Here is a 25,459-nt window from a genome sequence, read left to right as displayed (position 1 = left end):
TACCGTACCCTTCCCACAAAAGCGAACTCCAATCTCGTGACCCTTCTGTCCCGCGGGGTTTCACCTCTGCTGCCAGCAGTGTCAAACACCTTCCCTGTCGCTCTCGTCTCAAAACGCGGCCGTCGGCTCAGCCACAGGAGAGCGTCCCAAACGTTTCTGTACGGGAACACGAGTTCTTAATGGGCCGGGGGCTGTTAGCAACAACATGCAGGCAACCGGGTAATTCCACACAATGGTATTTCAGGTTCATTTGTCTACTCAGAATCCGAAATGACGGCTCTTTCCTGCTGCAGGGGGAAGTGTTCCGGCAAAATGTGTGGGGAGACGTGGAATGATGGTCTACGGGGCTGTTTCTATGGAATTAGCATTTGAGACGCTCTCCATGCCGTCATTAAGAAGAGAAAGCATCACACGCGAGATATTTGGTTACTACCTTTATTGTGCACGCATATTAAATCCTGGCCTTTTAGAAAATAAGCAAAATTAGACTGCAAATAAAATTACACTTCTCATCATCTCTGCTTGTTTTCTAAGCGCCTGCCTAAGACGACAGATCAGCTGCTCCTAGAGGCTTTAAGATCAGCAAGAATCGACTGCTTCTGGCAAGTTGCTGCACTCCTGCTACCCAGCCTAGCTCTTCCGAAATCGGGGAAGGGGTCTGGGATTTACAGCAGTGCAAATGGGAGGAGAACGTGGTCCTTAACATCTCATATCTGGAACAAGTGAAATGGGGTGGATGCCGTTTCACTGAATGGCTTCCACTGAGGCGCTACCACAGACCGTCAGGTTTAGCATTAATCAGTGGTAAATTTTCTCCAGCTATTGTTTTCTTGTTTTTTCTGTCCTTTCCTTGATCATACGCCTTTGAATGTGGCTGCGATATATCAGGTGAGCTGCCAGATAAAGCGGGAAACCCCTTTGACAGACAGACTGGACCTGACACGGACGTGTCAGGGGCGCCTGGTTTTCCTATGTCCCCCTTGGGTTTTTAAGCACAGTGCGGAGGTGCCTCGGCCACCAGACATCAGCAGGCTCCTCACCAGACATCAGCAGGCTCTTCAACACCCCCCACACTCCGCTGCCTTCCGAGGACGGACCCTGGTCTGCCCTGACCTGTGCCATGACCCCGTAGCAGCTAACAGAGCTTGCTCTCACCTCTCCGCGGCTAGCAGAAGGCGTTTTGTACTTCCCAAGGATGTGAGGAGCACCACATCTCCTCACACACCACCTTTGTGAGGAGGCCACAACTGCAGCCAGAGGGCCTGGGCTCCCGCTCTTGCTGGTGCCTTCGACAGCGAAGTGTTGCCTTGGACTCCAGTGCCCCAGGAATGAGAATTCCCGCGCAACGCCACTTTGCCAGCGCCGCAGGTGTCACAGCAGAGGCAAAGACAACCCTCTCGCACCTTTACAGAAGGAAGAGAGGCAGGAAAGGGGACCGGGCAGCAGCTGCTGAGAAATTCCGACCCTTACGGTGAGAGTAACCATCGCCGCTTTCGTAAAAGGGCAGACAATTAGCAGATGTGCTCAGCGAAGCTCGTCAGAGCTCTCTGGCTGCCAAGGGTGCGTACGCTGGAGGAGCACACAATGGTCACGTCGCGTGCGGTGGAAAACGAGGTTGCGGGAAGGTCTCCCGGGGCCAGGGTAACCTCCACAGCGCTGCTGAAAATGAGACAAGTCTCGAACGCGTCCACGAGGCAGCACTTCTCCTGAGCGTGGACCGTCTCCAGCAGCGCTGCCTGCGGATCGCTGCCTAAAAAGCCTTCACGAGTTTCTCTTTTCCTCGGTGAAACAAGCAGCACATCAGGAGACGGGCCCTTCGATGGGGAGCCGCTCCGGGGCGCTTTTTGTGGGACTGTTTTAAATCCAGGTGCCCAGGAGGAGGTGGAAGGAGCCCAGCTGCAGCGCAGCATCTCTCATTCACTGGGTGCAGCTGCCCGGGGCATCGCAAATCAGGGCGATGAGCTATTTCTGGCGCACGCAGTGAGGGGGAGAGAGAAGCTGCATCACAGATGAGTAAGAACCAGTTGGCTTATCTGCAGAGCGGAGCGAGCCAGGCACCGCGTGCTGGGCTCGGGACAGCCTCGGGATTTGAGGCTAATGCTTCTTGCCCATTCAGTACCTTGTCTGTGGTGGTTTTTAGAGCAGGAAAAACAAGCGGCGTGGAAAAATGGGCCAAACTGTTCTCTTCAGAACAGCGCATCTAGGGGTCCCTAGCAGCGGCACTGAACGCCCCCCGAAAGTCATACCCCCCTGGGAGTCGTCCCCAACTCCTTCGGGAGGCACAACCCGCCCCGAGCTACCTCCTCTCTCAGAGCTGCTGCTCCAGGCGCGTCTCACGGCTGGAGAAAATGAGAAACCAAAGGGCCCGTGGGAGTTTTAGGGACGAGAACAGCTATTTTCCGTATGCTCTCTGCTATATATAGAGTCTGGCAAGTACACAGGGCTGGAACATGTTGCTTTTGTTGCTAAAAACATCATTTGGAAAGCCCATTTTAGGCAAGGGCTGCTGTCTCTTGCCAGATACACTAACCAGGTGCTGTATAGACCAGACCCATGCTTTGTCCTGGCATGAACGTAAGCAGGCAATTGTAACTGAAACACGTGCTTTTAGAGCGGTTGTTACTTCCCTGGGAGCTTCAGAGCTTCTTCCTACTAAGGAGCTTTTGCCTCCTGGGGGAAGCTTGCAAATCTAATTACACGCTGGGTGTCGGAGCAGGCAGGGAAGACCTCAGGTGGCACGGGCTTGGTTTCAGATCCCGTCCCGTGGCGCAGACGAACTGCAGCACCAGGAAGATTCCAGCTGAACTCTGCCTGCCCTTTGCAGACTGATCCCCCCGGGGACAGAAGCGCACTTTGCCACAGATAATTAGTTCGTATTTTAAAGCACTTCCTTTAGGCAGGTTGGGGAAGGGCAGGGTGGGGGGAACGCAGCCGTCTGGCAAATGGCAGCCACAGAACTGGCAGCGACTTGAAAACCAGACACTACGGACGGGTGCTGGAGCGAGGGGAGGGGGGGAGTTGAGAGGCCCACACGTATCACTGTGTTATTTGCGTCTTTCTGCAGTGATTTCTAAGCTACTGCTGTCACGATAATCCCCGGGCGAGCAGGCGACTCACAAGCGGGGCTGCGGCGGGCTGGCCAGCTTCTTCTCCTGGAGGATGCTCCCGAAGAGCCGGGCTGCTGCCATGGCACAGCCCCAGTGGATGGTGATCCCGAACCCGCCGTGGCCATAGTTGTGTATCACCTGGGGGAGAAGAGAAGGGATCAGCGCTGGGAAAGCTGCGCTGGAGCTCTCTGGGGTTAAGGGCAGCAAGGAGCCACGACGGTGGCTGGGAATGTCCTTGGTGTCTTTGGATCGACCGCTCGATCTGGGAGCTCCCACTGCGCTTCCCACTGCTCCTTCCCTCCCTCCAAAAGCCGCTGCAGAGGCAGGAGGAATTCTGGGTGGTTCAGGGGGGCCACGGAGCATCCTCTGCAGTTGCTCCGGCCCTGGGGAAAGGCAGCAGCGGGGCCGCAGACGTGGTCCTCGGAGCAGAACACGTCCCATCCCACCTCGAGTTCGCTCCTGCCAAGGTAAATCGCTGTGCTTCAGCAGGAGCCCTGGCCCACGGCCGGGATCGATAGCTACACCTCTCCCATGCCAGGGCAGCGCAGGTACCGTGCGCTGATAAAGGAACAGAGCGAGCCACAAATTCATTCAAATACAGCACCGCTTTAAACCACGCTCCGGGCTTTGCCTGAGTACACCGATTTCTTTCCAAGATTCTCCAGCTAAAAATTGAATATATTCTCATTCCATTTAATTACATTTTGCAGTCGCCATCCCCTTTGGAGCTTTAATCTCCTCTTCTAAGCTATAGACATATACACGCGATCAAACGGAGGATTCCCTCTGCAGGGCTGCTGCGGAGCGCTCGGGCAGCAGCGCCAAGGACTGACGTGGTCCTGCGTGAGAGGGTGCTGAGCTGAGGGTCCGAGAACAGGTGGCACGCTGACACTCGTGCCATCCCTGTCTCCTTTCTCTTAAAAGCTATATTAGCAGTGCAAGGCAATGTAAAGAGCCATCGCCCTGGGGCAGCTTTACACTCGGCATCCAGCTTCACCTACACAAAGGCAGCTGAATTTTTCCGAGCCCCAGGGCAGGTCCGGCCCCACAGCGGCCCTCGGTGCCTTCCCCGCGTTTCATTCCGTGCTGCTGCTGAGCTTCAAATGGGAAGAAACCTCGAGACGTCCAGGCTTTGGCAGCAACAACCTGGCATCAGTGCTGGAGGCCGTGAGCATTTTACTAAAAAAATGCATATTGGGTTTTATTAAAGGGAGACACGACGTTCGCGTGCACAAGGGCTGTACGTTTACGGGCTCCCAGCAGAAAACTGCGCCGCTTTAAATGCTGACACCGAAACATGGTTCACAAGTGCCTCCTGTGATTCTGGGAGCAGCAGAGCCCGTGGGGTTTGCTGCCTCGGAGTTTTTCTCCCGTATGGGTTTTTTGGTGTCTGTTAAGGACTAAGCTCCAGCTGCAGGTTTTCCTTTGGCAGGAGCGCTCCCGACCCAATCTCCCCATAAAATCCAACAGAACTCAATGTCTTTGACACTTATCTCCGATGCTGGGCTGAAACTGGCTCAAAGATTGGCCCGTTATTAGAGGGGAGACAGAGGGAGGACTGACGAATGCGGGGCCGCACGGCTGTGGGCTGAAGAGCACCAGCGTCAGCTGGATGTCGGTGCCGCACTGCCAGGGTCGCAGCGACTGATGCGCAATTAGCGCGGTGGTTAACGGCCCTGTGGGTTAACGGCACATCTCGGGGCTGCGCGCGGTACCTCGGCCTGGAAATGCCCGTGGCGGAGGGTCTCCCGCTCCAAGCGAACCCGGGGACGCGCTGGTCTCAAGCCGCTCCACTCCTGTACGATCTTTGCTTCCTGAAAGGAAAAAGCCCATCAGCGCCCGCACAGCATCTCCCCGGGTTACGGCAGCCAAACGTCACGGCACCAAGTGTCCTGTCCGATGAGGGCTCTTACGGTGAGCGGGGGGGACCCCCCCATCCCTGCGGCTGCGCCGCCTCCTGTGATGCTCCAAAGGGGCAACTGGGCGGAACAATTCGGGATCACATCCCGCGCATGGCCAGCCTGCAGCGGAGCCGGGGAGGCAAACCGCTGCGCCGAAGCCCCGCGCTGCCTTTCCTGCTGACGTGGGGCGCAACGGCAGCGCCAGGAGCCGACACAAACCAGTCTCACCGCTCACCGGCCTCTCAGCAGTGCCGAAAGGCCGGTGGGGGGACACACACCATGACCAAAGGGCTGGGACCTCCCAAAGCTTTTGTTGTCGTTCTTAACCAGCTTTTTGAGTAATTTTTCCTTACAAACCTCGTCACAAAAGCAACGCCAACCCCAGACCCGGCCTGGCGACCAGCCAGGTGTACAGAGCCCGAGGTGGTTTGTAGAGTGGGGCTGATGGTTGGACTCGATGATCCCAAGGGTCTTTTCCAACCTACATGACTCTATGATTCTATGATTCCACGGGCAGGACGAGCACTGACAAACGCCGAGCCGTGCCACCGCCCCGTGTGTTACCCTCTTATCGAGTGCTGCGTGCTGCCCGGGGTTACTCTACGTGCACAATTCACCCGTCAACAGCGTGTTTCTTGGCGCGGTGGCTTTCGCTGCATAAGCAATGGTCGCTTTGCAGCTCTGCTGGCCTGCTGAAGGCACCATATAAAGGTTCAGATTTTGTGGTTTGTCCCCAGCCTCAGCTGCGCCGGAGCACCCAGGCTCTCCGTGTCCCCTCCCGCCCCACGGGTGCCTCGTCCCGCAGCCCAGCGGTGGGCATTCCTTTGGGATCACCCACCCGGAGAGCGGGGAGCAGCCTGCAGCAGTTCTCCCAGATGGTTTTGTGATCCTGGGCGCTGTTTTCTTCGCTCCAGTTGCCGTGCTGATAGATGCCTCCCAAGACCGTGAACTCACTCCTGCACCAAAAACCAAAGGAGAGAAATGATGGGGAGTGTCCCCAGCCGTCCCTTGCTGGGCCACCACGTGGAGGGACTCTGAGCGTGAGTGATGTATGGATCCTGCTATGGATCCTGCTATGGAACCTGCTACGGATCCTGCTACGGATCCTGCTACACCCTGAGCCTGCAACATATTCCTGCTGGAGAAACTGGAGAAACATATTCCTGCTGGAAGGGATGGGATGCCTGCAGTGGAGAACACAAAGAAACAGATTTCTTTTGCTGCCGCTCCAAAACTCCCGCGGATTAACAAAGGACGAGAGACAGGGTAAGGCTGGGGGGCGCTGGGGGTGTCTGTACCTGCTGGACCCTTCCAAAACCTTGCATGAGCCCTGGGAAGCACAAAGACAAAAGGGCTGGATGCCGGGGGCGTGCGGGGGGGCAAGCCCCCGGGGCTGAGCAATCCAGCATGGAAGAGTGACCTCCATGCGGGAATGCTGGACCCGGCTGCTTCCCTCGGGAGCCAGCCCGCTGCCCGGCTGTGACAGCTCAAGCTAAAATAAACACGGGGAGAGAAATTCATACGGAGCTGGGACCGCGATCAGAAATCGCTCGGAATACTTTGCCTGGGGGCTGTGAGCATGCAAAGTTCCTATTTACATAACGGCTTATTGCCTAACCCCGAAATATTAGCACGATAGGAAGTGCCAGAAACGCAGCATTCAAGTTACAGCTTAAAAAAGCCTCTCCGTTGCCAAAGCAGGGTAGATGGCCGCTCTCGGGAGGAAACAGAGGCGGGATGAACAGCAGACATGTATTTATTTTATCCTGTAATTTAGCTCCCTGGGTACACGCATACGCTGCCGTCTCAAACAGATCCCGACTCCCCAAAGAAAGCTGCTGGTGGGAAGCAGGTGGAAAGTGCAAGGGAAGCGCTGGAAGCTGGGCTCTGCCCGGGCACAGCCACTGCCGCTTGCTGAGCTCGGGAGATGGTGCTTTTGGGGCCAGGATCTTGTTTCAGCCCTTCGCACCCCTATGGGGACACAGAAATAAGGTTTTCCCCTGGGTCTCCTCCTCGGGAGGTGGCCGGGAGCCCTGTGTGGGTGCTAAACCGAACAGGATGCTCTCAGGAGATGCCTCACCAGCAGCCACCGGCACAGCTCAGGGTAACAGTGTAGGGAAGGCTGAGCTTTTTAGGGTAGGCTTTTATTACAGTAAAAAGGATTCCTGCCACTGGTTTTAACGGGAACACGAATCAGAAGAGCTTTTCCCCACAATGAGCTGCTGTACAGCAGTTTCGTCAACACCGTTGACGAGAGAACTGGGTAAAAACGTGAAAATAAAATATGTCTCCCAAAATGCTTGCCCCGCTGTCAGTGCTTGGCTCTTTTGAGGACCTGGCCAGGACTGGCATTTTGCTTTGGTGGGATTTGCTCCTTGGAAAAGGACAGGACCAGGGACACCAAAGCCCTGTGGTGCTGCCTGATCCGAGATCCCAGGATCCCAGGACCAGCTTGGACCCTCCCTGTGTCCGAGTGCCGAGCCGGGGTCACTCTCTGTGCTGACCGTAGGAGCTTTGCCTGCCCACATCCTTCTGCTCTCCTCCCACGCAGCAAATAAAAGCGCCATCGGGCCGGGTACCAGCCCCAGCCGGGGCTGCTGCAGGGCAGATGTCAGCCTGAGCTGGGGCTTTGGGAGCGCTGGCAGCAGAGCGTCCCTAACGCCAGCCGGACCCTGCCTCGCCCCCTGTCACCTACCCGGGTATGACGTACGGCGAGTTGTAGATACCGGATTTGATGTCGTGAGTGATGATGAAATGCTTCACCCACGGGGCCAGGACCTGGGAGACAAAGGGGAGAGGGTCAGGGAGAGCCGGAGAGGGGGGTCCCTGGCTCGGGGGGCAGCGGGAGGGACGTGGGCAGCTCGGCGAGTGTGGCCACTGGGGTCTGCACGTGGTGCCCTCCCTTCTGCTCAGGCTCTATGTACAGCCGGGGCTGGTTTCCCTGCACTGCCGTGGGAAGAGAGGGAGAGGGGAGGGCAGGTAGGCAAGCGGCGAAGCTTCCTACCTGGCGTGAGTCTCTGTTTCCCCAAATAACCATAGAATCATGGAATGGTTCAGGTTGGAAGAGACCTTAAAGATCATCCCGTTCCACCCCCTGCCCTGGGCAGGGACACCTCCCACCAGCCCAGGTTGCTCCAAGCCCCGTCCAACCTGGCCTTGAACCCCTCCAGGGATGGGGCAGCCACAGCTTCTCTGGGCAACCTGGGCCAGGGGCTCACCACCCCCACAGCAGAGAATTTCTTCCTAATATCCAACCTATATCTCCCCTCTTCCAGTTTGAAACCATTAACCCTCGTCCTATCATTACACTCTCTGCTCCAGAGTCCCTCCCCAGCTTTCCCGGAGCCCCTTCAGGTACTGGAAGGCCGCTCTGAGGTCTCCCCGGAGCCTTCTCTTCTCCAGGCTGAACCCTCCCAGCTCTCTCAGCCTGTCCTCACGGTAGAGGGGCTCCAGCCCTTGGATCATCTTCGTGGCCCTCCTCTGGCCCCGCTCCAACAGCTCCGTGTCCTTCTTGTGCTGAGGACTCCAGAGCTGGACGCAGTACTCCAGGTGGGGTCTCACGAGAGTGGAGTAGAGGGGGAGAATCAGCTCCCTCCACCTGCTGGCAATACCTCTTTTGATGCAGCCCAGGATGCGGTTGGCAGGGACACCTCCCACTAGACCGGGTTGCTCAAAGCCCCGTCCAACCTGGCCTGACCATCCCCACGGCTGAACAAAGAACAGGATCCAGGCTTTTTGCTCTGGCCTCCACACACATGACCAACAGTTGCTGGGAATCAGGACCTGATCCCAGCGTGGATCCAGCCCACAAACCCATGATTTGCCCTGGAGGGCACAGCTACGTGGTTAACAAAGGACTCCTCCTGAAAAAAGAGGGAGGGCACAAGCCCCGCACCCTCCTCACCTTTATGACCTGTCCACGGCCGGGCTGTAGCTCCGGGTCGGGCTGCAGCTCCCCCGCACGCATCCCGGTGCAGTTTATCACCACATCCACGCCCTGGGCAAACATCTAAGGAGAGAGAGAGGCGGCGCGGTGAGCCGCGCACACAGCCATGCTGCCCACGGCGGGCACGAGATTCCTGCAGCGAAGCCCAGCCAAGAACTCGGTCCAACAGTCTGGTAACGAATAAAGCATAAGGGCCGGATCCAGGGCATCGCTTCCCCGGCACGGCTCCCGCAGGGACCCCATGTGTGCAGGCAAGGAGAATGTTTGCAGTTTAAGGGGAAGCCGTACTGCCCACGCTTGGCTGCATCTTCGCTCAGCAACCGGCCAAACGTGCTACCCCAACCCCTCTCAGCCACCTCCTGATGCCCAAGAGCCTTTCTCTTTCCTGGTGGAATTTTTTTCCCAGATCTTGGCATGCTCTTGCTGCTGTCCCCTGTCCTGGCTGTGCCAAGGAAGATGCCGGAGCAGCAGGTGCCCACTGCAGGCTGCTTCTCCACGCCAGGACGGGGCCGTGCCCGCTCTGCCCCGGCTCCACATCACCACTCACCTCCTGGAAAGATTCAACCTTTTTATGGAAAAACTTCACTCCTCTCTGCATTAACCTGGGAAGAAGAACAAGTTCATTCATTACCAGGAAATTAAAAGCAAATGTACTGTTCAAATTAGCGCTTGTCATTGACACCCAGAATAAATACGGCTTGTTGCTCCTTGTAATAAACACCCGTGGTCTTCTTGGTGGTTCCTAACGGTCTCGCGTCATTAGCTCATTTCCCTAACGGCCCAGAGCTACCGAGGGTGACCAGCCCTGCTCAGCCCGGCATCGGAGCTTTCTGCTGCGGACAGGGCACCCGCCCCTCGTTAGAAACGACAAGAGCAGAACCAAGCCCCAGATACTCCCATGGCTAAAAGTGCTCAGACGCAGCTCTAAGCATCCCATTACTTTTATTTTTGTCGCACAAAAAGACACTCCTGGGCTAACTATGACAGTGGGGAGCCTGTTACCCCACTGCGGCAACAAGCAGGAATTCCAGACCCCTTTCCCAACTTCCCAGGGATGCATCCCTGTCTCCTCTCTCCTTTGGTGCGTCCTGCCATGCCCTTGCACCGGCCCTGCTGCGGGGCACGGGGTGAGGGCTGCTGAGAGCCGGGGAGGATGCTCAGGTCCCCTGTGGGTGCTGGCACGTGCAAGCCACCACCGTCAGCAGGGCGGAGGTGCCGCAGGACACGGGGCGGCCACCTAAAATCAGCGCTGCCTGGACTCAGCCACCAACTCGGCGTTAGGGAAGGATCCGGGGCAACACCTGATGTGCAGGATGAAAATCCACACCTGCCTCCCATGAGAAATCGGGGGCAGCCGCAGGGCTCCCACACCGGCACAGCCCCAGCCCCGGCACCGCGGCAGCCCCGCACTCACCTGTTGGTGAGCCACGGCAGGTAGCTCCTGCACTCCAGCATCAGCGCCGTGTTGAACCAGCCGTAGCTGAAACCAGACGAGGAGAGGACGCCGTTAAGGACCCACAGCAGCTTTACATGAGCAGCCACCTCCTGCCCCGGCGCTCCCGACGGCCACTGTACCTCCGGGACTCCAATTCTCCCTTGCACAACAAGTGCATGACTTTTTCCCTCTTGTTTACAGCATAAAACATTTTCTGCTGATTTCCTTCCCCCTAGTTTGACAATATCTGGTGAAGTAAGGGCGGCGCTGGAATGGTTTATATGCCGGGCTGATGCTTTTTTTGTTTGTTTGGGGTGTTTCCTACTTATTTTAAGGGAAGCGGTTGAAACGTAGCAAGGCCACTTCTGCACTCGCAGTTTCTCATCCTCGCTGGATGAGACCATCCAGCCATACCTGGGGAAAGCACATCAGTGACTCTCCAGAAAACAGACTGAAAAATACCTGTAACCAGGGAAGAGTTCAAGCTCTTTTGGTGTTAAGTTCCTGAATCCCAGGGCAATGTTCTTCCAAGATGGGTCCTGCAAGAGGGAAAAGGGTCTGAGCTCGTTAATGGACCCGAATGGCCATGCCACGGTGGGACAGGAGGTGCAGGGGACAGACATCCTCGCCACACAGCCCATCCCGAAGGAGCGGGCGGGCGTGTGGCTGCAGCACAGCCCGGCTGGCGACGCTCTGCCGGCTCCCACCCTCGGAGGGCTCAGCCCTTCACTCCATACCAACATCGCACCGGGGGCACAGAAAACACCGAGTCCCAGGGCAAACTGTCACAAGACAAACTTGGAAGGATTTAGAAACATTCAGAACATCGGCTGGGAAGAAGTACAACCCTGCCCGCCCCCGGGCAGCCTCTGAGCTGGAGCCCTTCCCAGCCCTGGCTGTGACTTGCTCCTTACCGGCACCGGCTGCGTAAACAGGTTGTAGCCAGAAATGAGGAAAAGTCCCATTTCCTTCGCTGCCGCTGAGCCCAGGTGCCCCAGGAGGTAATCGAACGTCTCTTTATTCCAGAGCCTGTGATGAAAACAGGGGAGCGGTGGCTCTGCCAGCCCCATGGAGCTGTGCCCAATGGGGACACAGCACTAGCCACCTCCTCCTCCTCCTCCTCATCATCATCATCATCATCCTCACTTACGTCTCCTGCAGGTTGCCGTGGTCGCTCAGGTAGGGTTGCCACAAGCCGGCCGCCCCGTCGCTGGTGGTGTGGGGCGTGTAACGGTCCGCATAGACCTCCATCTCCAGGGAGGGCACCAGGCCGTGGTACTGCTCGTGGATGCACAGGGCGGTGGAGAGGCCAATCACCCCGGCCCCGATGATGGCCACACGCATGGCTCCGGCTCTTTGCAGGGGAGAGAAGGACAGTGCCGGGGCTGGGGAGCTGCTCGGAGAAGCTGGGGGTTCCCGAGAGAGAGGGCGCAGGTTCCCGCAGGACCTGACCCAGCCTTGGCTCTGCTGCTGGAGCGGAGCTGGGCTGCAGGGATGGGGCTGAGCTGCCGTTTGGTGCATTTTGTGTGCATTTCTCAGTAAAGCCTCCAAAGTCCCCTTCAACACCTGCCCTGTGCTGACCAGGCACTGAAAGCGTGGATGGGAAGGATGTAGCTTGCCATGAAGGCAGGGCAACATTTCTCCATTGCTTGCAGCTCTTGTGCTCGGGGCGGCATCCCTGGCTCTACCCTTGGCCATGCTGTAGCCGCTGGCGAGCAGGAATGCTGTGGCTCAGCTGCCCATGGCCACGCTCCTCTGCCCGGCAGAAAGAGCCGTGGCTGCTTTGTGCCCTGCAGCAGCACCGGGCAGAGTGGCACAGACATCGGCTCCGCCATCAGCGCCCTCCTCTCTCCCTTCCAGCAACCAGCGCGCCGAGGGCGAGCAGCTGGGGAGAGGTGGGTGCACCCACCCACTTGGACCATCTCCCACGGGATGGCATGAGCCCTCCGTGCCCAGTGTCCCAGCCCCGCTGCGGGGTGCTCCAAATTCTTCCCAGCCCTTGGCACGGGCTGGAGACAAAAGATGTGGGCACAGATAAAGGAAATGGGAAATGGCGGGTGTTTTCCAGGGAGTAATGCCAGATGTGATAAATACAAGGACGGCTCCTCACGCTGCCGTTGCCCTTGGGACTGCCTGCGCGTGAGGGCGACTGTGCCACCACCCCAACCTCCCCCCAGCACCGGCTGGGAGAACCACTATATGTGAACGCCAGCTGCAAAGAGGGTCTGCAGCCCCCCTCCGTCCCCTGACTCTTCCCTCTTGACGGAGCTTTCCTGCCTTGCAGCCTGGAAAAAGCCCCATGGTCACCATCTGGGCAGAGAGCGGACAAGGACCAATTTGGGGAAGGGCTGTGGGTACAACCCTGTGGATCACCTCATCCTGGGTGCTCAGCTGCCAGTGTGTGGGGAGGGGGATGGACACCCCCATCACGCCAGACCTAGTTCTGGGCAGCATAAGTAAATTCTAGCCCACGGTTTTATTTGGATAAGGTGAAGTGCAGCATCTCCGCTGTGAAAAGCAGCCCACGGGGGGAGTGACATTTGCGGGGATGGAGGGATGAGTCATCGGGATGGCGAAGCACGGATGGCAGCGGGAGAGCCGCACTGCTTCCCATCTGCTGTGGTTTTATAACCCACGGCCGGCAGGAACTGGGGCTGCCTCCTCTACCTGCAGCCGCAGGGACGCGCCTGGGCTGCCCCTGCAGCACCAGCCAGGGAGGTATCTGCCTCGCTGCTCAATAAATAACAGAAAGATGTTTTTCACCAGCTTACCTGCAGAATGCGTGGTCCTCGGGGCAGCCGCTGCGGTTTTCAGAGACTTCGACAGAGCCACCCTCACAGGGCAGCTTGTTTACAGCCCAGCGAACTGCCCGCAGTGCAAGGTCTAAGTGCCAAGGGCAGCGGGATGACAGCCCGCCCCTGGGCAGTGGGGCCAAAGTCTGTGCTCCGGCCCCGGGGAGGTGGAGCTCCCCATGCCGGACCCTGCACACGGCTGGCAGCCGGCCCTGGAGTCGCGCCTCTGAAAGGAAAACGGGGGCACCACGGTCCGTGGCAAAACGCCATCATCGACACGTGTCACCATGGTGACTGTTGGCTGCCCCAATGACAGGTTCTGGACAATGGGGACACGGGGATGGGACTCCCCAACCACCCTATTCCTGCAGGATCTGGGAAAATTGGTTACTTCGGTGTTGATTTTTGTGTGGTATGAGAGAAACAGCATTGCCTGCCTTCTGATAGACTTCAGGAGCTGTGCCACCCAGCTTCCCCCTCTCTGGTGTCAGATGCCTTCATTTGTCATTTCTAAGCTGCCTCTCCCTTCACAAAACCCACAACTTTGGGTTCTGGGCTGAAAAATCAGGTTTCTGTCAGTGTGGATACCATTACCAGAAGCAGAGGCAGCCCTGGAAGCACAGGTCATGCTTGGGCAGAGCCACTACAATTTGGGATTTTACTGTGCCTAGGGCTTTTATAAGAGAGGTAATGAGGATAAAAGAAAAAACGGGAACTAATCTCACACACAGTCAAGTTGCAGACACATCTCCGAGTCCTGGGCCCGGGGTTTCAGCCACGCAAGCACGACCCACTGCAAGCAACAGGAATTCGGTCCCACAAAAGGCACAGACTGCCCTGAGCAGAAGGATGCTTTACCCGGAGAGGTCAACGGGGACGGCCTGGGAGGGTATAAGGCTTTATAGGGCTTAAGCACATGGTACCTTCAGGGCTTTTGGTATTTAGGTAGGCCTTTAATTGCTTTGCCACCATTTGCACACATTTCCAACCCTGAGCATCGTTTCGGAGGCTGCCATCCTGCCCTCGGCAGGAACAGCAGCACCAGTGAGCGACCAACCCCATCCACTGCCGGCTCCCCAGGGTAGCAGCCAGCGATGCCACGGCTCGGGATGCGGCTCGGGATGCCGTGAAGGAGGAGGCTCGACCGCCGCGTGTGTTGCCCCATGGTCGCATCCTCCCAGGGATGCTCCCAGGAGAATCCCCCTGGGGCAGATGTTGTCCAAGACCTGGGCATCCAGCCCCACGGACCCCAGGGTGCTTTTGCACAGCTCCCCTTTGCAGCGTGGCAGGGGGAGAGGCAGCCACCCAACGGCCTGAATTATTAAGGGCTTTACATACAATCAGCAAAGCCTCTTACACTAATTACCCCATTACTCGTCTGCCTCTTGCTTTCGGCACCACTGACCCCTCGCACTTTCTTTGGTCCGGTTTGAAGGATGCTCCTGGCTGCTGCACCCGGCAGGTGCTTCAGGGGCGAAGCTCAGACCCCACCGACACATTTTGGGGTGATGGGGGACCGTGACCCCCCGGTGGGGAGCGGCTGGACACCCCCCCTCTTCCCCCGTGGGGTGGGGCTGGACCCCGCTTCCCCCGTGGGGTGGGGTGGCCCAGCGTGGGAGTCCGGGAAGAGCCCCGAAGGGCCGCGGGGAAGCACGGCCGGGTCCCGCCCGGCCCCGCCCCGCCCCGGGGCCGCCCCCGCCGCCGCAGCGCCCTCGCCCCTCCCCGCGGCGCGGCGGCCGGGCGGGCTGCGCAGCCGCCGGGGCGGTGGAGGCGGCCGGCGCCCCGCAGCCGCTGCTTGTAGCCGGGCCCTGCCGATACTGTCGCCGCCGCCATGGCGCTGGTCACGCTGCAGCGCTCGCCGACCCCCAGCGCCGCCTCCTCGGCCAGCACCAGCGAGGTGAGCCGGGCCGGGCCGGGCCGGGCCGGGCCGCGGGGGGCAGAGCAGGCCCCGGCGGCGGCGGCGGGGGGAGCGGGGCGGGACGCGGCCCCTCAGCGCCGCGGCCGGGCCCCGCGCATCGGCCGCGGCCCCCACGGCGCCTCACGGCCGACGGCCCCTCACGGCCCCACGCAGGGACGCGGCCCCAGGCCCCACGCAGGCCCCTGGCCCCTCACAGCCCTTCACGGCCCCATCCCTTCACGGACCCCGGCCCTGGTCCCTCACGCCCCCCGGCCCCGGCCTCCCATATCCCCTACCGCTGGCTCCATCCCCTCATGAGCCATGGCCCCCTCACAGTGGCCAGCCCGACGGCCCCCTGGCCCCCCACAGCCACTCGCCCCCCGTCTTCATCGCCTCGCAGCCCCCACCTCCCCCAGCCACCCGGCCACCGCAGCCCGCCGGTGCTGCCCAGCCCTGCCAGCCCCCAGCACCATGATGCTGCCAGGCTGAGTCAGGCCCGGTGATGTACTTTAGACACTGGGACCATCCAGCCGTCTCCCTGCTCTGCCCCACGGCACGCTGGCCGTCCCCTCCTTGCCCCCACACAGCCCTCTTTCCTCCGTGGCTGTCCCCCCACTTCAGATCTCACCCGGCATTATCTTGGGCTAGCTAAACCCCGGGGCAGCCCGCTTTGCTCTTCTCTGCCAGGTAAATCTGTGGGCAGCGTGCTGGGCCTGTCTCCATGGAGCGGCAGTGCGTGCTGGCCCATGCCTGCTCCCTCCCTGTCACCCCACAGCCGCCACTGCCTCCTGCCCCAGGGGTGCTCTGCTTTACCCCCTGTGTTGCCCCTCTTTCCCTGTGCAGCTGTGCTGCCTTTCCCCACGCCTGCTGCAGCTTCTGCCCCACGGGGAGCTCATGCTGGCCCTTCCCCGAGGCAGCTGTGGTCAAGACCCTGCTGCTGGAGCAGCTCCCATCCCGCTCCACCCCATACCTGTGCGACATCCCCGTGCCGTGCTGTCCTCCGCTGCCACTCCTCGCCGTGGCACAGCCTGCACCATGCTGCTGCCCCCTCCTTCCCTCCCAGCTCTGCTGCTCCAGGGTCATGGACATGTCGTTTAACCCACTGCCCCCATAACGTTCTCCTGTGCGCATCCCTGCCCTGCTGGGGCAGGCACCCCGTCTGTCCTAGCTCTGCTGCACGCCCCCTTCTTCGCTCTTGTAACCAGAAACGCCTTTTCCTGCCTCTGCCCGGCATTGGGCTTCTGTCTTCCCTCACCGCAGCTCCCATGCACCATCCAAACACAACTCCAATTTCTTTTTCTTCTTCCCCGTGCATCCCTTTTTTCCTCCTAAACCATCCCTTTTGTGACCCCCCCAGGTGTTTCCCTGCATATCCTCCCTGTGCATCCCTCTCTTCCCCACCTCTTTCCTTTGATGCTCACTGCCCTTGGTTTCACTGTGTCCCCGCTCCCGCCAGGTAAACAATCCTATTTGTCACCTGTCAGGTCCCTGTGACTCCCCTGCTTAGCCAGCCCGACGGCGGGGGGGAGGCAGGAGGGGGACAGTGCCACAAGGCTCACAGGTTTTCCCTCTCCCGGAGGGGCTGTGGGGGTTCCCTTTGCATGGCCCTCACTGGAGACGTGACTCATCCCTTCCTTTTGCCAACTGTATTGCCGTGTGGTCCATGTCGTGTGGTTTTGGCTCCCGAGGCTGCAGGGACACAGTGTTTGGACCACGTGTTGCGAAACATGGAGACAGCACTTGTGCTTTTTCTGAGGATTTTTCAGAAGGAATTTTGTTGCGTTCTGGTTAGACAGTCATAAATGAGACCTAGTGGCCACCTGATCTAGACAGGTGTAGATGAGCTGTAACCCTGTTGCGGGCAGTGGAGTTAGACTGGATTTAACTGACGCAGTTGGGAGAGGAGTCAAAGTGGTTTGCCTCTCGCCTTGTTACATGCACCCGTGTTGGACATTGTATTGTGTGGGAGCTCTGTGTTCGTTATTATTTTTTCAGTGGGTGACCATACAGTTCTCCCTTTCCCTCTCGAAAATGCTGCCCAAAACTTGCCGCCTGGCATTGTCCGTGGCAGGGCAGTTCTGCCACCAGCATCCATGGCTCAGGTGTACTTTGGTGGCTCCCAGAGGAAGACATCAGCTCTGTTTGAATGGTCCACTCTGGCATGAAATACCATAAAACTATAAACCATCCTTTTCCAAATTCAGCGTGTTGTTTTTACAAAGTTAATTTCAAAGAAAAATCCCATCAAAAAGTGCCAGCGTGCTCCCTGATCTTTTATGATCTATCTTGCAAGGAAAATCATGGCTCTTTGGGGCTTTTAGCCTGTGTGAATAATTATTAGAAGATATTTGTTTTAATGGAGAATGATGATCAAATGTCCTTGCTAATTGGGAGTAAGCTGTTGCAGCCTCTCTTAACTCATGAGCCTGAAAGGAATTTATAAAATGGATGCTGCTGCCTGGAAGAGGCTTGCCGCTGTGTTAACATAGCGTGCTGTAAATTCTTAGTGGGAGAGAGTAGTTCATACACACTTGCAAACTTGCAGGCACTTGTTAGCTCTGCTGCTATCTCCCATCCACACCACCTCCCGCCCCGTGCCAGGTCCTTCAGCCCGGCCACACTCTGCACCGTCCCCGGGGAGGGATGAGGATGCGTCTGGTGGAGGTCTCACCCCGGCGCTGGTGTCCATGCCATGGTGGGATCCATGGTGCTGGTGAGCAGCTGCAGATCCACGGCATCCCGTGCGTGGTGCACCATAAAACCTGCCAGCTCGGAAGGATGCTCTGACCAAAACAAGGCTGAAGCACCATGCTGGGTGCTTCTGCCTTGTTTTAGTTTTACTGCAGCTTTTAAATAGCAAATATAGGGAGAATTGACCAAGAAAGCAAGTCAGCTTCTGCAAAAGATGAGCCTGCAGGAGATTCAGGGGCCGGCTCTGCTGAGCCTCGGCTGACGACAGTCATGACTTGAGTGTCACATTTATTTAAAAAGAAAAAAAAAATGTTTTTCTCCCCCTTGTTGCTACGTGACAGACCCAAACAAACAGGAGGGTGACCTTACAAAGGCCAAAAACCTGCCAGACCTTTCCAGGGCTGGGGGGGGATCTGATGGCGGGGGGCACTGGGGGCTTGGGGTGTTCCCAGAGCTCTGCCTGCTGCCCTGGCCGGGCTGGCTCTGTGCTGCCACTGCACACTGTAAACAGACTAAAAATAGCGATGGTATGTTTCTCCCATCAGCTGCAGTCATTTTGGATGGGCTTTGTGTATCTCTTTTCCTCCAAATGGCTATCTTTCTAATATCCGGCCCGTGTGGTTGCATTTGGGGTTTTTTTCCTGGCATTAGTTGGTTCTTGCAGATTATAAACAGAGCGGCTCCTGTGCGCTCTGGCTTCCTGAGTCTTAGCTTGGAGAGGTGAGGAGCAGCCCGGGTCCTACACACACTTCAAGCTTGAACATTTTACAAAAAACTATTTCCTTATTTTTCACTTCTACAAAACCACCTGGAAACAAGTAACCCTTACGGTGTCCCTTATTTGATGTGGGTTTCAAGCAACGTTGTAGTAAATAACAAAATGTTCCCTGAGCATTAGTGCTGGTGGAGCATGATTTCTTAAAGGCTCGTGTCCCTCAGCTCTAGTGCCCGGTGTGTTGCAAGTTTGAAGGTTTTCCTATTGTGGGGCGATCTGTAAGGTCCCCGCTTTGCTTCATGGGTCCAAACTATCTCCCTGGTGCAACATTGCCCTCTGAGGGGATGCTCCTGGCCCTTGCTCTTCCGTCTTTCTTACACAGCACCAAAGGAGGAGAATTATCTTTGAGCCTTTTTTAATATTTTTTTACAATTAACCCCAACTCTGATTTTCTTTAATATGGAATTTTGTTCAGAAGCTAATAGAGAAGTTGAAAGGGGTGTCTGGGAAGTATGGCAATGTGAAAATGTTTCTCTCAGAAAGTAGGCTTGAGTCAGCTAGCACGCGTCTCTTTTAAGGAGACTAAATAAAGTGTAAGGACCAGTAATGTCACCTGAGCAGCCACATTTGCTTCCAGGGGGACTTTCCACCAGTACCTGTTGAAAAAGTGGCCGTTTAACGCATGCCTGCCATCAAAGCGGTGTGTTTATTAGGAAGGCAGCAGACATAGGACTTGTTGATGAGTGGGCAACCAGGTGGGCATCATCCTAGCCTCAGGACCCATCTTCTGCCAGCATCCAGGTGGAGGTGGCCTCGCTGGTGAGGTGGCAGCTCAGAGATGGCAGAGGAGCCCCACCGGCGCATGAGGTGGAGCTGCACATCAGTGCCAGGTTGGGGTTCAGGTGCTGGATGCTGGGGCAATCCCAGCTGGGCTGTTTTGGCTGTATCCACTGGAGGGCACTTGTGCTATCGCTGCACACCCTGAATTACGGCATTAATTTGTGCCCAGCTCCTCGTTAGCAGCCTTTGGGACAGGTTCTGCCCCTTATGCGTGCGCTCAGTGGAAGTGATGTGTGTGCACTCTTGGTGACGTCGAGGTTGGCGATCTTCAAACCGATCTGCGCGCCAGGACCAGCTTGCAGGATTAGGACCTAATAGCTTTAAAATCCCCGTCAGCCCCTTTGTCACTCGGCACTGGGTGCTGATGGCATATATGGCCAGGGAGTCTCATTTATCCCTGGCACCGGAAAGAAAAAGCCTGCAGAAAACAACCACCCAAAACCTGTTAGCACAGGAACGGTTTTAAAAAGCGTGGGGGTTTTTGTAAAACTGTAGTATGGAAACAACCAGCATGTAACTTTCTCTGTATCCTTCTTTTCTCCCCTCAGCTGGAGGTTGGCAGTGATGAAGAGCGTAAATTAAATGTGAGGTAAGCAGAGCTATTTGGCTCTAAACAGCATTTCCACTGTTGCTAATTGTCTGCCGTGTATCTGAGTCCTGATCCCGCACAGGACTCCGGTCTCGAGCATGTGTGCTTGTCTGGAGGGGATTGTGCGGTCTGCAGAGAGCTAAACACTGGGCATGCTCTCTCCCTTATCAGTTTAATTTTGAGATGAGTGTTTCATGAACTGAAAGCATAAAAAGAGGGTTTGTGGGGTTTTTTTCCTGGTGGGAAGAAACTGGAAAATTGCTCATCAGCTCTGGCCACAGCACTTAACTTTTATCGCAGCATCTCTGTCTCTGCTGCTGCTCTCTGGGTAGGGAAGGGGGGGATGCTCCTAGAGTGGGCAGGGGAGAGCTCTGCTCGTTCCTGGGTATTAACTGTCAGGACTCCTTTCATAGTGGGGTTGTGTAGAGCCACTTTTTTCATGTGAGGGGGAGGAAAGGGCTGAGATATCCTGCTGGAGAAGAGGAGTGCTTCTCTCACTGACATTGTGCAGAGATCAGAAGTAGTAACGATCAAGCTACTTTGGTGGGACCCTGGCCTAATGGGACTCTGAGTAATTACGTGGATTGTTCACTCTAAACCCAGCTGTTCCGGACAGCTCTTACTCTCTAGACTGTAAACTGCAATCCAAGAGATAAAGTGTAAAAACACAACAGCGGTTCAGCAGGCTTGGTTGCTTCTCCTTGTTACTACTTCCTACTTTAATTATCCTGGTTTCGGGTAAAAGCAAAGCCACTCATACTGCTGCTTGGAGTCAGTCTTGTTTCCATCCCGTTTTATGCTTTGAGGACTACTGTTGCAGAGATACAAAGCCTGAGACACTAGTGGCAGTGGGTTTTCTGTCACAGTCTGATGGACTGAGACTAGAACGAAGTGGAGTTGATTTGAAGTCTGGTTGCCCTTGTGGTTTTGGGAGCAGCAAGCGGATATTGGGGTACAGACCATCTTTACCCTGCAAGAGAAGTCGGCAGAAAAGCAAAGTTGCTCCTTTACAGACGAGCAAAGTGTCAAGCCTTGCAGTTTCTGTGGCCTGGGGTTATTTGTCGTGGCTGCAGCCCATCTGGGAAGACTGGCATTTGGTAGCTGTCCTGCTTGTATGCACGTGGGTCAGAAATGTACATTTGGTTGCTGTGTGGTCTCCTGCGTATAGGCATTTAATGGCAGCTTGTAATGGCATTCATTCTGGAGAATGCATTTCGTTGTCAGTTAAGGCAAAATTCAGGATTCCCAGTTCTGCTCCCAGCTTGGTTTGGGGCTTATTGTACAATTCAAGGTTCAAGCAGGAACCTGCTGAGGTCATGAATAGCAATGCATCTTAGTTCTTGTGGTTTTTCCCATGTTGTATTAAATAGTAAGGCTTACGTAAGCAGTATAATAGCCTCCTCTTTTGTGTATATGGTTCCTATGCTGTAAAAGGAAATACAGCTTTATCCATCTTCATTGCAAATGAACTCAATGACGATGTACAGATAAATCGTTGGGAGATCATTGGTTTTGTGGCTACCTTTGTTCTGTCTGGCCTTTTGCAAGCCAGGCATGTGCATCCATCACTGCCCAGAGTAATCGTGGGGGTAGATGTAGTGAGACTGGGCTTAAAGACTGCTACTTTTCTACTGGCCGTTGAAAAATGCTGCAGCACTGACTTCAGATACTGAGAGGCCAAGAGCTTCCCCTGGGATCTCCTTGCGGCTGCTCTTCTGTATATGATTTTCAGGATAAGAATCTGGTAATTAAATCACTAGATAGACCTCAAGAATAGGATGGCTATTGTGCCGAGCCTCAGGGGGAAACACTGACAAGGACTGAAGAAAATGTGTGACTCTAGTGTGGACACAGCATAGATGACAAATGAAGCTCCTCTCGTGGGGAGGTGGGTAGATCCTGTCCCCTTCCTACCAGCAGCCGCTCCGGATCAATTCGCTGAGACTTTACCCAGTGCCCATGGGGTGGCAGAATTGTTCAACTTCATTGTGCTACTCCAGCTGCAGAGTTCAGATCTCCTTTGGAAAAAACGCAGGAATGGGCTACAATGATATTTGTGAATCTTTAAGTCCACATCTAGCCTTGGTGGAGGCTTAGGTGACAGCTGTGCTTTGTCACATGTGCCCTGAGAGCAGGGCTCATCAGTCCAGAGCCTGACTTTGCAGACCTCCAAGATCCTAATGGTTTGAAAAAGGCAGGGTTGTTGGAAACAAGACCCCATCTTGCTGCCAGCTCAAACTGCATTTCATAAATAGAGGGTGAATGTTACATGTTTATGACATAACTTACTCATCCTCTTGCTGAACAGATTGTTTTCATTCATTCCAAAAAATTGGTTGTGTGAGCTATCTGATTTTTTTTGCTTTGAGGAACAGGTCTGCATCATGGGTTTATGACCAGCCGCATGTCTTGCTGCTCTCTTGTCTAAGAGCAGCAGACCTTCCTTACGATTTCTGTCATTCCAAAATGCTTTTCTTTGTTTTCTCCCTGAGAAGGCTTCTACCCTAAAATAGACCGAGGGGACGTGTTCAAGGTTCAGCTTTTCTTTCAAAGATATTGTTGTTAGACATTATTATTTTCTTAGACATTAATGTGCTTTAAAGTCTCTTCCTCACTTTCCAAAAATTTTGCAGAAGCCTCAATAAGGTAACACCCGCACAGTTTCCAGCGGGCGGCCAGAAGCCCATTTTGCTCCCCAGTGGGTACAGATTCCTAGCAGAAGTAAAAGTAAGAACACAGACTCAGATCTAACAGCCCAGTCAGGCATGGTGCAGCTGGTGCAGACAAAAGCTTACATGTCTGATTCTCAGCGTTATCTGCGTCTGCTGAACTCTTCCTTCACAAATCAGCCATGGGGTGTTGTGCCTTGATCCCCTTTTTTCCCTAATGATGCAGCGCGCCCACAGGACCTTGAGACATCTCACCCAAATCTTAATAAAACTGCTGCTGGCGCTCTTACGTCAAGTCCATGGGAGTATGCGTTAGCTTAAACACAACCTTAACTTTTACAAGATGGGGGTCTGCTGAGTTCAACGCGAGCTCTGTGTGCCCGGTGCCTGCCACCTTATCGTGGAGCCACATCATGCTCTTTTAGCTCAGAGCAACCTCAGAGAAGATGATATCGGGTGCAGGGGAGACAGAGAGCAGAGCTGAGCAGACTGCTCTGGGAGAATGGGGTATGTGCAATTTTTCCTACACTGCTTTTTGGTGCAACCTGATTGATTTCATCACTCACCGTCGGTTGGCTCTCTAGCACCAAGTCAAAGGAGATGTTTTACAAAGGCAGTTGTGTTGTGAGTGTTGGCTGTTTCTCAGATGCGATTGGCAAATGCAGCAAGATAATGACTGGTTTTAATTACAAACACGAGTAAGTTTGTTTAGCCAGTCATTCTGTAATCTTTGCCATTATTGGCTTTCCAATCGCAATCTGAATGCGGTCAGAAACAGGGCCGGGTGAGTGGTTTTGGGCACCTTCTGCAGGGAGATGGAGATAGAGCTGCTGCAGAAGGGCCTGGGAGTTAGTTGTCTCCCGGCTCTGATCAAGCCTGAAGATTGTTATGGAAAGAACCGTTCTTGTTTGACACCACTAAACCCAGTTTTAAGAGCTGGCAGGAGCAGCTGTGGGAGGTGAAGGCTTTCAGGACTGAGCTTGTATACATTTGCGGAGTCTTTTAATGGCGTACGCTGCTCTGCTGCCTCTCCATGCTGCATGGCGAAGTGGAGACCCTGTGCTGAGAGTGCTGCCTGGAGCATCCAGTGTCCTGCTGAACAGAGAGGTGGCAGAGGAAGAAGAGGAAACTGGGGATCTTCCTCTCTTTGCTGATACCATCCCGTGTACCTCGCCAAGTTACTTAGTGTTCCCGGGCCCCTTTCTCCCATCTGCGGCCTGGCAGATGACTATTAGCTCATCTTCTGAAACACTCGAAGTGTTAGGTCTGTTTAGTTTTATTCAGCATTAAAACCTTTCAGCCGTAAGAGTCCTACGGCTTTTCAGCTCAGAGGAACCTGTGGCAGTTTGTGATGGGTAGAAGGCTCCATGTCCCACTTGATTTCCACCTCGCTTACTCGGCTTTGTTTTTCATGTTTACGTGGTTGGGAGTGAACATGCTTCGCCACACTGGTTTGATAACCAGCTCTGAAGTTCCTTTAAGTACCGCTTTTTTGTTGTAGTTTTATGAAGTAAAGTAATTTTCTCTTTTGAAGGTAGTGGAATTACACTGGGCATTGGTTTGACTTGGTTTTGCGTTCGCTGCAGCAATTAGGTGGAGCCCTCAGGTTGATGAAAACTCCCTTTTGCAGCTCAGTGATCAACAGGAGGAGTGATTGCTGCAGACAGACTCTTCTCAGAGCGTCGTCCTGGCTGGCACACACCAGAGGACTCGTTATAAGGAGGCTGTTTGGTTAAAATCACTGTAATAAAGCAGATTCTTCGCTGATGCCATGGCTGTCCTCTTCAGTTTGGATACTCGAAGAGCGAATGCAACTCCAGCCCATCGTTCAGGCTCTTCTCTGCGCAGCTCTCCTTCTGCGCTGCACTGAGCGACCACCACAGCTGGGGATGTTTATACCTTACACTTTATTGTCTATTATATTTTAATGCACCAAAAATTATTTATTAACACCTTGATTTTTACATTCTTTAGGGATTTATGAGTGTGTTTTGCTGGGGGCAGCATTGAGTGAGTGGCTTGTATCTGCAGCTTTGAGTGGCCGTGTTTATGGTACTGGGAAGGTGCACGGGGCTGGGGGTGTGCCGGGGCAGCTGTCTTGAGGATTTATTTGTGGGGACAGCCGCTCATTGCATGCTTGACAAGTCCTGCTCGCCGCAATATTTATTGTCTCCCAGTTATTTGGTGGGAGATCTTGGGGCAGAAGTTGCTGACTTTATTAACTGTTCAAAACAGGACGCTGAATCACATCCTGGCAAGGCTGCAGCATCCTGCCTTAGCGTGCTCCATACAATGGGGAAGCAAATTCACAGGCTCGTGACCCTCGGTAACTTTCTGGCCCGTAGGTGTGGCCGTGGAAGCCGATGGAGATATAATTAGGCCTTTACATTTTGTGGTGGGTTGTGTGGGGACGTTCAAAGACCATGGAACCAAGGAAGCATGCACTTATTTGACGCTTATTTAAGATCTGGCCTTTCCAGGAAACTGTTGCTGACTTGAAGTTGAGCAACGTGAGGAGGAGTTTACTTGGATGTAGGTAGAGTAACAGCAGGAGGCATGTCAGTTTGATGATGTGGTGATCAGACCCTTTTCGGAATGTATCTGGCCCTGTTATCAAAGGTACTGGCTTTGCGCTGAACATATTTTTTTTCTTCTGTAAAAGGCCAGTGTGGTTACTGTTTATTTAGGTGTTAAAGAGCCGGGTCAGAAAAATATTTTAGTTCCAAATGCCTCTCGATTTTAAATACCTTAATCTTTGATAATCAGTTGCCAAGATCTGTGAGTCAGGGATTTCTCATACAAATCAGAGCTGTGGTCTGCCCGACAAGTGCTCTTAAGTTCTTCTTGGAGAATGTGAAATGGACAGAACACCTTCAT

The 25,459-nt window shown here is 55.1% G+C and overlaps 2 protein-coding genes across 2 annotated transcripts in view; one reads left to right on the top strand and one right to left on the bottom strand.

Annotated features, from left to right (window-relative positions):
- Positions 1-421: 421 nt before the first annotated feature.
- Positions 422-13,303, bottom strand: DAO (D-amino acid oxidase). The gene is made up of 11 exons (XM_074606406.1): positions 13,161-13,303; positions 11,540-11,743; positions 11,304-11,418; positions 10,852-10,928; positions 10,369-10,434; positions 9,502-9,556; positions 8,913-9,017; positions 7,704-7,786; positions 5,847-5,964; positions 4,823-4,921; positions 422-3,245 (listed from the first exon to the last, which is right to left on the bottom strand). The coding sequence occupies exons 2-11, from the start codon at positions 11,731-11,733 to the stop codon at positions 3,114-3,116; spliced, it is 1,044 nt and encodes a 347-aa protein (XP_074462507.1). The 5' UTR covers positions 11,734-11,743; positions 13,161-13,303; the 3' UTR covers positions 422-3,113.
- A 1,607-nt stretch (positions 13,304-14,910) lies between these two features.
- Positions 14,911-25,459, top strand: part of SSH1 (slingshot protein phosphatase 1) — a 37,429-nt gene continuing 26,880 nt past the window's right edge. Inside the window, exons 1-2 of the mRNA XM_074606399.1 lie at positions 14,911-15,078; positions 19,873-19,913. Coding sequence (XP_074462500.1) covers positions 15,013-15,078; positions 19,873-19,913 — 107 coding nt within the window. The 5' untranslated portion in view covers positions 14,911-15,012. The remainder of the gene's footprint in view (positions 15,079-19,872; positions 19,914-25,459) is intronic.

The sequence above is a fragment of the Larus michahellis genome, chromosome 13, assembly GCF_964199755.1.
Source record: "Larus michahellis chromosome 13, bLarMic1.1, whole genome shotgun sequence".
NCBI classification, from domain to species: Eukaryota; Metazoa; Chordata; class Aves; order Charadriiformes; family Laridae; genus Larus; species Larus michahellis.
Note: the sequence above shows the minus strand (reverse complement) of the source record. Positions and strands in the feature narration are given on the sequence as shown.